General features: G+C 39.4%; 1 protein-coding gene across 1 annotated transcript in view; it reads right to left on the minus strand.

The window, feature by feature from the left end:
• Positions 1-14,012, minus strand: part of UROC1 (urocanate hydratase 1) — a 63,983-nt gene that overhangs the window by 16,548 nt on the left and 33,423 nt on the right. The window contains exons 11-15 of the mRNA XM_054975836.1: positions 12,887-13,066; positions 9,569-9,666; positions 7,532-7,604; positions 5,838-5,959; positions 569-639 (exon numbers count right to left, since the gene is read on the minus strand). Coding sequence (XP_054831811.1) covers positions 569-639; positions 5,838-5,959; positions 7,532-7,604; positions 9,569-9,666; positions 12,887-13,066 — 544 coding nt within the window. The remainder of the gene's footprint in view (positions 1-568; positions 640-5,837; positions 5,960-7,531; positions 7,605-9,568; positions 9,667-12,886; positions 13,067-14,012) is intronic.

Genomic DNA, 14,012 nt, shown 5'->3' on the forward strand with positions numbered 1-14,012 from the left:
TTGACAACTTAAAACCCATGTCCAATATTAACTGTTTTCCTCTTTTCAGATAAGAAGAATAGATCTGGAATGATTATAGAATAGGAAAGAAACTATGACTGCAAAGAATGCCAAAGAGTATATTTGATGCTTCTTGTGCACATTCTGTGCTCAGTATTTCATTGGATTTCCTAGCACCAAGAGACCCAAGGACGACTCCCAATGTTACACTTTATTCAGCTGAGGCTCTATCTTTTGCATGACCAGTGTTTCAATCAAGGGCAATTAGAATGGAATCAGAGTTTTGTGTGATCCACAATTACACAAATAAAAACTACTACTTTGAATTAAACATTTCAGTGGAGAATCGTTTCCTCCAGTGGAGGCTGTGGAGAATCGTTTACGATAAGGTAGAATATAAATGAACTTAAATAAATCTGACAGGCAAACTCCCTGTGAAAAACAGATGCACACATAAATTTGGGAACTGAATTTCTCATTGTCAAAGACAAACTGGGGCTGAATCCATAGTATCCATATCTAGACCTATTCTCCAGCCTAGGTTCCCTGAACTTTATGGTGCACATACCAAATTGTGCCTCCTGGCTTCTTCAATCCAGCGGATGTTATCATGGTATTGCTGCTTCACAGAGTCACTCACTACAAAAAAAATGAAACAATGAAATGGCTCATAAAATTATTACAGCACAGCCATTTATGTAGTAGCTCCAGGGGCAGCATGCAGATCAGCTGTATGAGATCCATAAAAAAGAGATGGACATGTACAGCTCCAAGATGATCTCACTGGTGGTGTTAGAGGAAAAAATGTGATCTATTGCCTTTTCACTAGGCTTACCCACAGGAAGAAGAAAGGACAGTGTATTCATGACCTGGTAAAATCTTCTGCTAAAGGGGCCTGTAAAATATATATGTGCCAATGCCCAAGAAAGAGACATTCTTAATGCTTATGGCTCAACAGTAAAATGCTTTAAATTATACAGTGAGGATTAAAACATCGGTCTTTTTAATAACAAACAATCAAGGCTGAAACAGCTGCTTCCCTAGCTTACACTACAGAACTCTTATGGAAATATCATATGCAAGGACATTAGTAGACAAATCAAAAAGAAATTAAACAGGGTTTTGTATCATGTAATAGAAGAAATATCTTAGAGCACAATTAGGGAACTGTCAGATGAGAAATGGCCATGGGAATTCCCTGACTCAAACCCTCTCTTCATATGGGTGTCAGCCCATAATCCTGATCATTTCTTACTGCCCGTCCTTATCATGTCTTGTTCATGAATATGAAGAACTGCGTAGAATCGGGACAAAATTTCACCAGCTTTATCATTACTGCATTGATTTCTGTGTACTGGATATTGTCAGAGAATGACATCTACTGTGTGGCAGCTGTCAAATATGTTCTCCTGCATATTGTTAAACACTGACTAGAGCAGCAGACCAATTCCAGAATAATTTGATATCAAGTACTGATGCCGAATAGCCAGCATTTACCACCTGTTGGAAGGACCAGAGAGCATGAGGAGAGTATTCATTCTCCATGAAAAGTCACAGAGAAGAATCGGAGGGGGGGGGGGAGATGGCTTTTAGCACCAGGTAAAGAACAGCAATGCTAACTCCTATCACTTGTAAGTACCACTTGTGCCATTATGTTGTAAAAAGATTTTGAGCACTTTTTCTCCTAATCTTGTGTCTCCTCTTCCCAGGTAGAATTACTGCTCTTTTATTTGTATAACTTTTCTTTGGGAAGGTTGGAAAGCCCTTCTTGAATAACTGAATTTCATTTGTTGTGCTTTTTAAAAAAAATGTTGCCACTCCATCCATGAAATTATTCCTGTATCAGGTTACTTTGTTGCTTCTGCTGTTTACTGATCTTTATTTAGGCTTTAGAAGATACTAAAAGTACGTTGTGATCTCATCCACTTTCTCTCTGCCAGCAAAGAAGTTGACTCCCTAGCGTTAAGAGTAATTCTTTTTGTTATTGTATTTTTACATCATCTCATCCTCTCCAAATACCAAGAGTGCAGGGAATGCATTCTTCATGTAGCTGATATTGCTTCACTCCCACTAAGCCCTAATCTAGCCAAGCCATCATTTCTCAGAACGTATTCAACTTCTTATGGACCTACCCCATGTCACCTTAACAACAAAACGGGTAGCTTTGGAGGTTCTGACTACTTTTCAAGAGTCTAATTTTGGTTTTAAGAGTGTTCCAGGAAGTGACCAAAATACATCCTTCAAACATATTTTCCTGCCTTCCCATAGTGCAAACTGGAGCAGAAAAAAGTGGTCCGTGTTGGAAGTGTGCTGCTAATGTTCAGCAAATGTCTATGTAAACTATACTTCATCATCTTCTTTCTTCTCCATATTGTACAGCTCTTCTTACTGCTTCATGACAGCAATGAAGAAGACACAATCTAAGGGCCTCTTCATATGTTCATGGCTGCCTTCTACTGAGTCAGATCCTTGGTCTATCAAGGTAAGTACTCTCTGTGCTGGCTGGCAGTGTCCCTCTAGCCTCTCAGGTAAATACCTTTCATGCCACTTGCTGCCTTTTCCTTTTTTATAACATTGAAGGTGTTGGGGATTGAACCTGGACCCTTCTGAATGATAAGGAGCCAAGGAGCCACAACCCCTTCACAAATCACTTAACTATTTGTCACTTGATGATTTGCAGCAAAATCTGAGAAATTGTGAAATTGTGAAAAGCTTTATGGCTAAAATGGTACAAATAAATAAGACAATTTCCACCTATGGCAATTTATTCACAGGAGTTATCAGCTGACATGCAAAAGTCAGCCATGGGCTTTAGCATTCCTTTCCAAGCTCTATTTAATAAAAATTCACCTTTCTTTTCCTCAAAATGAAGTTGACTGTTAGAAGTGAATCTTACTAAGAAATGCCCCAAATTCAAAGAACTGGAAACTTGCTTTGTAATTGTAGTAACTACATGCACAAGCAACAAAAATGCCCCAGTAGCCCAACAAATAAGCTTCTGCAGCTCCTTATCAAATGGCCACTTTGACCTATGAGCCACTAAAGGTAACCATTCACTTCAAAGTATTAGCTGACATAGTGAGATTATAGATTAATGGGACCCCCATGGAATTTAATTAATATCAAAGCCATTGTGTGTTGGCTCCGCTCGTCATTCAATCCACACAACTCACTAGCATTCAAGCTACTTCTGGCCACTTTCCAGTGGATGGTTAACATAGAATGGGGCTGAATCCACACGTTCCAGCATACTGCTAAACTGTCAGAATGATAGCGTCTTCCTGGCACAATTTCTGATGTCATCATCACACCATGAGAGCGGAATCGTGGCATGATGACATCAGAAATCACGCCAGGAAGACACTATCTTTCTGATAGTTTAGCACTATGTTGGGACGTGTGGATTCAGCCTGGGTCACAAGCTGAACGTATAACAAGCTCATCACACACTTCACCCATGTGTTAAACTTGGTAGTGAACTCATTTTCTCAACATACAAATCTGATTGTGTGCCTTGGCTATCTTTGACATGAAAATGGCACAGCACATATTTAAAAATCTCTGGGATGTGATTTTATGTCAATTCAAATTTAGGACTGTAGCTGAAGTACTGCTTTGAGCTTGCATAGCTGAACCACGAGCAGAACATTCAATAACAAGGAGGTCAAAGAAGTTTTTCTGAAAGGGTAATTTTAATAGGCCTCTTTTCCACTAAAGTTCAGCTTTCATTTCTCACTGAATTCCTCTCTCCAGAATTCTGCCAAGCACAACAGCCCAGCCAGTAATAGAGCTGCCTCCAAATCTGCTTCAGTCAGCTGGATTTTAAAATGTCATTTTATATATACATACATATAATTCCAGGGGTCATTTTATTGTGAGAGACACATACTCCTAGATTTATCATGCACTAAAATATTTTTTGGCTTTGAATGGTGGGAAATGCAAGGCAATATTTCCTGGGCTAGATGTCATACTCCCTTCAGGGAGTATGTGTGTTACGAGAATAAAGGGCTCCTACTTATCATGGTGTTTTTGTGGTGGACCACAGTGGTCGTACAGATGGAGTCATTTTAATGTGAGACTATCTCCTAACTGCTCAAATCAAAAATAGTCAGGGGCAGGCCTCTATGGTGTTCAGTACCAAGGAGAGGTATGTGTTATATGTGCCATCAAGTTGCTACTGACTTACGGTGACCCTATGAATTAATTACCTCCAAAATGTCCTATAAATACCCTTGTACATGTCTTGCAAACTGAAGACCATGACTTCCTTTATTGAATCAGTCCATCTCATGTTGGATTTTCCTCTTTTCCTACTGCTTTCAACTTTTCCTAGAATTATCAACTTTTCCAGCAACTCTTGTCTTCTTCTCATGATGTGACCAAAGTACAATAGCGTCAGTTTAGTCATTTTAGTTTTTAGGGAGAATTCAGGCTTGATTTGAACCCACATCTTTTTGATGGGCCATGGTCTCTGTTAAAATTTCCTCTAACACCATATTTCAAATGAATCAATTTTCTTCCTGTTAGCTTTCTTCCTTATCAAACTTTCACATCTATAAACAGTAATGGTGAATACCATAGAATGAATTGTCTTGATTTTAGTCTCCAGTGATACTTCCTTACACTTAAGGATCTTTTCTAGTTCCTTCTTGGCTGCCCTTCCAAGTCTCAATCTCCTTCTGATCTCATGATCCTTTTTGCTGATGAATGAGCCAAGGAATAGAAAATCTTTAACAATTTTAATTTCTTCATTGTCAGCTTTAAAATTGTATAATTCCTCAGAAGTCATTACTTTTGTCTTCTTGATGTTCAGCTGCAATTCTGCTTTGGAAATTCCTCCTTCGCTTGTTGTTTCAAGTCTTACTATTTCCTGCTAATAACGTGGTGTAGTCTGCGTATTCAAATTGTTAACATTCCTTCCACCAATTTTGACTCCATTTTCATCTAAGTCTAACCCAGCTTTCCTTATGATATGTTATGCATATAAGTTGAACAGATAAGGAAATAATATACATCCTTGTCTGACACCTTTGTCAATTGGAAATTCTTCTGTTTCCCCACCTTTTGTCCAGAGTCCAGGTTGCACATCAAAACAAACAGATGTTGTGTCACACCCATTTCATTTAAAACCACCCATAGTTTTTCATGATCCACACAGTTGAAAGCTTTGCTGTAATCTATAAAACACAAGCTATTTTTCTTCTGAAATTCCCTGATATGGTCCATTAGCCAAGGACATGCATAATACTTCCAATATACATATACATTTAAGAATATAGGCTGAGAAGGGTATGATTATGTTGCACTGTATATTATCTCCCCCCCCCCAATTCTTCTGAGGAGTCCAGGGTAATGTATATTGCTTTTTATCCATATTATCCTCACAAGAACTCTGTGAGTTAGATCAGACTTGAATTGGGATTTGAATCCAAATCTCCCCATACCAAGTCCACTATTCTATCCAATATAATTCATTAGCCTTTAATTAAACTCATTATTCCATTCCAAGAAATAGAGGCTACAGTTAGAGGCTTCAATGACCCCACAGATACACAGAGTAAAGGATGAGTATCTCTTTAAAGAAAGTGTTTTAGAAGTAGGCAAAGCCTTCTGAAAGTAATTGGTTGCATTCCACTTGTAAATTTCTGATTCTAACAATTTGTAAATATTAAATACATACAAACACTTGAACTTGGCAACAAGGCTACAGACCTCATGAGTTTTCCATTCATTCCTGTGAAACCCCACTTGGAAATATGGCAAGCCCACCTAGCAAATAACGTTAGCTGCGTTCCTACATTCATATAATGTTTGAAAATGAAATCATGCCCCACCTTCCTGAAGCACAGCATCTTCAAGCACTGATTTGGCAATACTATCAGTGATTGCCAAGTCTTCTGGGCTGCCCGAGGTACAAACCCACCGAAATGGGCCAAATCCCAAAGAAAAAATGTCACTGGGAAGAGAATACGCTTAAAGATTAGAAGATAGTTCAAATTCCTGCGATATTTATCCTGGCGGTTAGCAATGCTTTTCTTTCATTAACTGAAGATGGAAGAATTTCAAACATTTCAAACAAACTAATCCAAACACAAGGCTCTTTGGACCTTTGTTTCAGAATTTAAATAAGGCTTTCCAAACAGCCATAAGCCATTGTGCATGTATAATCATAACCACACCTGCCATGAATATGTTTTGAAAGAAGACCAAGAGTTTAATCAAAGGAGAGTATTTTATGATTCACCTATAATCATCCACAGTTCCTCCCTGCTGTCCTTTGCCTTTAGGCAAATGTATCTTGCTATAGCACTCACCACCTATGTCCTAAGAAACAGATACAAGAGAAGGATGGGAGATCCAGGTGTGTGAAGCTGGAGAGCAAACCAGAGTCCTTTGCACCAAAGCAAAGGTTTCTGAAGCAGACTCTCACTTATTGTATGTTACCTGATGTTTCGAATTTGGAGTCTGCCCAGGTGTCCTCTTTGTCATTTCAGAAGACTCTGAGTGCTCTCCAACTTCACAGGGGGCAGCAGCTTAGCCAGAAGCAACAGCATACTCACAGCGATGCAACATTTCTGAACCATCACAACACAAAGGACTTTAATGCACATTCCAGTTAGTGTGTCCTGCCTCTCTCCTGGCTGCCTCTTCTATCACTACTTCATAGCACTGCTGCTTCAGAGTTGCTAAATGGTGGTGGAGGCTGCTGTGAGATCAGATGACATCCTCAAGGGATAGGTTTAGTCTGTGGGTCACTCCCTGACAATCCTGCATGCCTAGTCATAGTCACACTGTAGCTGTTGTGTTACATTCACCACTTTTCACACTAATGCTAATCACATTGACAGTACTTAGCAGCAACAGATTTCAGTGGATCCGTCTCCTTCATCCACGTGCTTAGTCCATAGCCTTTGGGAATTACTCTGGTCTTGCTGAAACACTAGCTTTCCAAATTTTTGGTTTGATGGTGTAGCATTAAATCAGAAATTTAGGAAGTACCCAAAATAAAGTCAGGGGTTTTTTTTCTCCCTTTGTGGATATTCCCATGATTGCCAGGTATTTTATGCCTAGCTTGAATTCACTGGATTATCTTCTCCCAAATACTCCAAACAGATATGAAACAGCCTGTATATACGCAGTTGAACTATTGTGTTCCACCTTTCATTACTGATTCTCATAGTACTTTCCTATGGTTAAAAAACCTTTCCGATATCTCCCTCATGCCTGCCTATATGTGTGAGCCTGTATAAATGAAAGATGGACATGACTGGCCTCTCAAAAGATATGAGAACTGCTACAATCTAGAATCCAGTATATAATGCACAGGTCTTATGAATTACTTATTCACTTAAGCATCTGAGCACATATGGAAAAACAGAAGTGACTAGGGGAAAGTCACCTCAGATTTGGCAGCTCATTCAGTAGTCCCCTTCTTCATTTTCTAATTCCCTCCCAAAGTGCAGACACATTAGTGTCTAATTTTTAAACTGGAAGTTTAGTATTCCATGTCCTACTTTCCCCTGCTTACCCCATAATGTGCTGAACATAGGAAGGATATCGGAATTCTCCTTTGCTGGCTCCTTCTTTCCCAACATCAGCACCTTCAAAAGAACTTTGGTTATTAAATAAAAAAGAAAATCTGTCCGTTCTCACCCCGTGTGGATATGAGAGTATCTTAAATTATATTTGAATATGGCCGTTTCCACACGACTTACCTTATTCTGCAAAATAGCGAAATCTCACGCGAAATCTCGCGAGAAGATGCTGTTATCACACGAGAAGACGCACTAACAGCGTCTTCTCGTGAGATTTCGCATGAGATTTCGTGCGAGATTTCGCTATTTTGCAGAATAAGGTAAGCCGTGTGGAAATGGCCTACTTTTTCTAGATAATCACAATTTCTATCCCTTATGAATAATAAACTGTCAGTTTTAGATATTAGTATAAGTAACAATTTGTTGATGGCTTGTATCTTAAATATTTGTAAAATAATGTTTTGTATTAAGAAGGATTGAAATATGTATTAAGGATATGTACTGAGAATTTTTTTTCACTTTCAAATCCAGGGTTTCTGAATGAACTATTTACCATTATTGGTGTTTTCTGGGTGGGGCATTGCTGATTTGGATCTAATTTGGTTTATTCTGTTATCATGACTTTCAAGCCTATTCTTTGCAATGAGACCTTAGAGGCTCTTTGGAGCAGCTGTTTTTGTAGCTAACAGCACCAAGATGCACATCAGCCCTAAAAAGGTATACTCAGATGTAAGTCCCATGTAATTCAATAGTGGTTACTCCCAGGGAAGTGTATTTAGAATTGCAGCCTATGATCAAAGTCTTCCAGGACTTTTAATGCACCCCACCCGACAGCACTTTTCCTCACAACCCTGAAGAAGGTGAGGGAAACAGACCAGTGCCCAGGCAGTGCCAGAAATAAAAACTCAAGATGCAGCTTCCCCTTCTAAACAGGTCTACTCAGATGTAAATCCCATGCTTTTCAGTAGTGCTTACTCCCAAGGAAGTGTCTTTAGGAGTGCAGCCTATGACTGAATTCTATCAGGGCATTTATCAAATTCAATTAATTGAACAGACCACTTGCACCCTGCCTACCAAGATGCACAGATAAGTGGGAAAGGATCTCCCCTTGTGAGGACTCAGTTGGCAGGGAGAAAATGCTGTTGCCCAGGTAGCCCCAGAAAAGATGCATTCATGTGCGTTGTGTGCATCCCCCCTCCCACCAAAGGAGTTAATTAGAGCTTATAACATAAGGGCTCTCTGCTCTTGAGATCCAATTGTTGAATGCCATGATGGAAAACAAGATGCTGCCATGCCTGTCTGCATGCTGCTGCCATTGCATGATAGGAACTGAAATGAAACACAATTTTTTGCTGGGAGTTATATGCCATTATAATTTGGTTTCCCAGATTTGGTTCACTGTTCCAGTAGCCATTTTAATGAAATGAAACAATGAATTCCGAGTGTATTCCTGGCTTGTTTGTTTCGTTTTGCACACCCCTCATATATATTGGTTATATGAGATTCCTCTTTTTAATGGATGGCAGGTAATAATTGTTGTTTCTTTTAGTTCCAACAAAAATGTATAAAGAAAGAAAACCCATGAATTTCAAGGTTGATTGCATCCTTCTATACCTGTCTGTGGACTTTTAAACGGTCCATGCCAAAAGAGATCAAGAAGAAGCTTTGCTCCTTTCTTACACTGGATTAGCTATTTAAAGCAGCTTCAGCCTTTAGTTTACATAGCTTTGTAGTGGCTAAGAATGAGCTGTATGGAAAAATTGGAACTATTTGGCGAGTAACAAAATTTTAACACAGAAAACCCTTTCAGGTAGTAATCAATGTAAAACCCAAATATGGCCTTGAATGTGCTGCTGTCATGCGCCACATAAATTTCACTTCGCCCCATTCCTGCATATACAAGAGCCTGCCTCCCATGAAGGAAGTTTGTAAATGTGTAGCATCCCTTATATAGAAATGAATTATCTGTAGTTCCCAACCAAATGTAAGTCTTACCTAATTTGAGTCTAAAAAACAAAATATCTACTCACCAGCTCTCTGAGCTTCTAGAAGAAAAGCATTTCCGTAATCCCAAAAAAACATTCCTTGGTCAGACAGTTTGTTGATAGCAGCCACCTGCCTTCTCAGACTAAAGACAAAAGGCCACACTATAATTTCCCCCCCAAATCCATCAATTTATAAGGAGTAAAAAATAATGTGAGCCCTAACACAACTAATGTTTCCTGAAAGACAAGGATAATGTGATAAGGAAGGAGTTTGAACAGTGCAAGATCTTGGTTGAATGAGGACATTTGAATGACTTCAAACTAAGGTTGGAACAAATGTTCTCCAAACAACCCTTTTTGGCATTAAAAAGGGGTTTTAAGGAAGGGGGGGTCTCAAAAGATCAGCCCAATTCTTCATTTTTTTTACTGTTCACTGATCAGTTGTTGCTTTAGTTGAGAAAAAGAAAGATAATTTATGGTGTCTTTTTTAAATAACAGCAAGTTCAAAGCCTATTGATTCATATTACCCTTACTCTGAATTAGCTTTACTTTCTCTTAGTGATGTAGTCATGTGGCTAACTATGACTGGCTATATCATGTTGCCCTATGAAATACCTCCCCACCACCACCCCAACCCGTGTCTTTTTGCAATCTGATGTCCTGTGGTGTTCTGAAGTCAAGGTGCCAATAAAATACATCCATTTTGATGTCAAAGTAGGGTCTCACAGTTAGGACAGGTATTTCTCCAGACACTTACAAAAGGAAGAAGCTTGGCTGCCTGCATGCTGCAGAAGAACATAAATCAAGAATTGTTTGCATGACCCTCCAAAGGTCCTTACACTCATGACCCAGGTTTGAGCAATAATAACCAAAGATCTCAGAACACCTGAGTCAACTGGACCCAACTCCTGGTCTCCATTCTATCATCCTGGTATTCTTTCCTGGTACCCTTTTATAATAGAAGGTTTGCATTGTCCTATAACAGTTCAGATCCTAACCCTTGTACCAATGGGATCTCAATTCCTAAAACTTCACCAATAACAGTGCAAATCAAATTCCTCCGATGGGCAGGGGATCCTGCCCTCACAGATACTAATTCTGCACCAAATTCAGCTGCAAAACAAACAGAGGGTGTCCTTGTGCTGCCTCTAAGACTAACTCATCTTACATTGTTGTTATGAAGAGATGAAGGTATCATGTATCCTGTATTGATGGGAAAGAAATTTCATAAATAAATGAAAACCTCTGTACAGGAACATTAGTTTCTGTCCCCAAGATGAAGCCTCAAGTGGCGTGCAGAAACCCTATACAACAATGGAAAACCATCTATGCTCCAATCATGTAAAGAACAGGGAGCTACTTTTGCCCTTTTGTGGCTTCTCTGCAGCCCAACACTCAAAATCTTTCTCTTTTTTTATCCAGTTGGACTCTGAAACCAGAACTGAGCCAATTGGGAGGAAAATGCCTGGATTGCCACAGAAGGGGAGAAAGTTCAGCTCCCCTCCTCCTCACATCCCTTTTATTCCTTGAACCAGACTGGCGCAGGCTCTGGCATAACCAAATGGGTCTGTTCCTGTCACATCTAGTTTGAACCATACAGTATCAATCAATATGAACAAATTCTGACTCCCAGACCATCATGTCAGAAACAGAGACCTAACAGGGACAAGCAGCAGGAAGAGAACTATTACTGCTAATCTATAGAGTCTAATTCTTTAATTCCTAGTTCCGGTGATTATGGAATGGAAAAATGAACAGCTGGCTATGGCTCAAAATCAATACAGCCGTGTCACTTAACATTTGCAATGTTCTCAGAAACAAAATCCCACTTCTTGCACAGCCATTTGCTGATTAGATTTTAAAACAAAAACTGAAGAAATTAGTGACTTTCAAGTTGCCTCCATGAGCAAGGATGTTTTTGCCTTGCTCGGAGATCAACCACAGTATTTCTTTTTCTTTTTTTTCTCACAAAGACCTGTAGACTGACTTCAATTTCCCATTTCTTGAACTCCAGTTCTTTCCCTCTGAATCCCCAAACCTCCCAGCAGTTTAACTCTTTCCCCCCCTTTCAAGTTCTCCTTTGCTTTCATGAATGTAATACAAGCATAACATTTTCATATGAAAGCTCTTTCATGCAGTGATTCATTTGCATCTGATTAATTTGCATTGGTGTTTTGGCTTAAGTCAAGGAATATTGTGCGTTTGCCAGTTGCGTGAGTTAGACTGCCACCATCAAAAATCAAGGTTTTCAAATGACCATTGTAATGCATATTTATTACATGTAGGCAAACAAATGGCTTTTCTATTTCTTACTGTCTGATGATGCATTCTGAACTAACTCACAGCCTATTATAGATGATTTAGAATAATGATGATGTGGGTTGCCTTGGGTTATTGGGTCTGGGACAGGCATGGTACATATTGACATTTCCTTTGGCCATGAGGCAGTACATTCTGGACAAGCAATATGCCTATAATATGCTTGGGCATAGCTGTTTTTCCACATCTCTTTCCTCAATGTGACCTTTTTCATTACCTTCCACCACTCACTTTTCATCAACCAGGTCACCAAACCTTAGTGCATGCTGCTTGGAAGTAGAAACCTATTTGCATTTCTTTTGGGGGTACCATAATGCTCTCTCCAAAGGATTAAAGATAAGAAACCAGGAAGACAAATATTGGAGAAAATGAAGAATGCAGGCTTAGGAATATTACACTACAATTTCTTACTTAATCATGATGAACTGACTGACTTACTGTTGAATACGTGTACACTTGAGTTTTCTTTCAGCTTTCTGTAGAGGCAGCAGCTCAGTGGTAGAGTTGCAAGTTTAAAAGATCAGTTGATGTGAAATACCTCCTCTACCTGAGACCCTGCAGAGCAACTGCCAGAGTAGACCATACTGATCTTGTGGAAAAGAGCAAGAGTCCAGTAGCACCTATAAGACTAACACAAGTTGTGGTAGGGTATGAGCTTCTTCACTCATAAAAGCTCATACACTACCACAACTTTTGTTAGTCTTACAGGTGCTACTAGTCTCTTGCTCTTTTCCACTGCTACAGATAGACTAACACGACTACTCATCTTGATCTATCTTAATACTGATCTCGATAGACCAAAACTCTGACTCAGTATAAAGCAGAGCATTTAGCATTTTGCTAAAAGCAGAGATGTTACTTCAGATTGAGTTCACCATAACAGTGTAGATTCTGATTTTATTTAAGTCATTCCAAAACTAGCTTCCTACCCTACTCCAGAATTTAAACAAAATATTGCAGGAGACATCTGACCATATTGAGCGGAGACAAATTATTCAATCTACACATTTCTAGCAAATAAATCTGTAAAAAGTATTTAAGTACCTTTCTTGCACAAGAACTTTGAATTCCTCTGGACTGCTAGCCATGAGCTGGTTAGCTTCCTTAAAGTTCAGCTGTACTGGGTAGTATCCTCCATTGAATGGATTGTGACAAGATGTTTGGTCAGATCCTAAATCAACTAACAGCTCTCCAGTCTTATTGAATTCATCAACAAGTCTCTCCCTGCCCACAGAAAAAGAGGAAGTAGATAACTTTAGGTCAGTTACCTTGATTTTAATATGGAAAATGGTTATAAAGTAGCGCACCTGGAACAACGTGGGCATAGTATCATTAGCCAAGATGCTTTTGCTATGAGGAATGATTTCAGTGGTACATGGATGACTGTCCCACTGAAATCAGAAGCACCTTTAAGACTAACCAACTTTACTGTAGCATAAGCTTTCAAGAATCACAGTTCTCTTCGTCAGATGCATGCATCATGCATCTGATGAAGAGAACTGTGATTCTCGAAAGCTTATGCTACAGTAAAGTTGGTTAGTCTTAAAGGTGCTATTGGACTCTTTTCAATTTTGCTACTACAGACTAACACAGCTAACTCCTCTGGACCACTGAAATCAGTGAGGTTAAAAAGTGATTAATTTTGGCTGGATCATGTAAGGCAAAACACAGTGACCCTGTATCCTACCACCTGGTTCAGCAAAATTCAAAACGGAAAAGCCTCTGAATTCTGAGGAAGGTTTCATAGGCCCATTCTGCACCGCACACTTTAAGCCCACCCTACTTATTCACACCGATCAGCGCTGAATCGGCTTGGGTTCCTAGCATTCTGCACTGCATGACCTCAAGGCAATTTGGTGTCTGCACCTCAAGGCAATTTGGTGTCTGCTTTCTTATTCTAGACGAGTTGAGAAGTGTCTGTTTCAAGCTGCCTTTTGTGGGGGCTGGAGCTGACATCTTTTTTTAAAAAAAAAAATCAGAGCATGGATAGTAATGTTACAATGTTGGAGCCCAGTTTGTTCACCACCATGCTTTTCTCCCTGTCCCTATATTTGCTGATTGGGCAGTCTTATGCTCACTAGTTTTTTATTTTTGAACATGATCCCTGGTGGTAAAGAAAGGGAGAAAGAGGAAACCAAAAAAGTGATCAGTGGAGAATGTGGATTGCAGT

This window comes from Eublepharis macularius, chromosome 4 (genome assembly GCF_028583425.1).
Source record: "Eublepharis macularius isolate TG4126 chromosome 4, MPM_Emac_v1.0, whole genome shotgun sequence".
In the NCBI taxonomy this organism is placed as follows: Eukaryota; Metazoa; Chordata; class Lepidosauria; order Squamata; family Eublepharidae; genus Eublepharis; species Eublepharis macularius.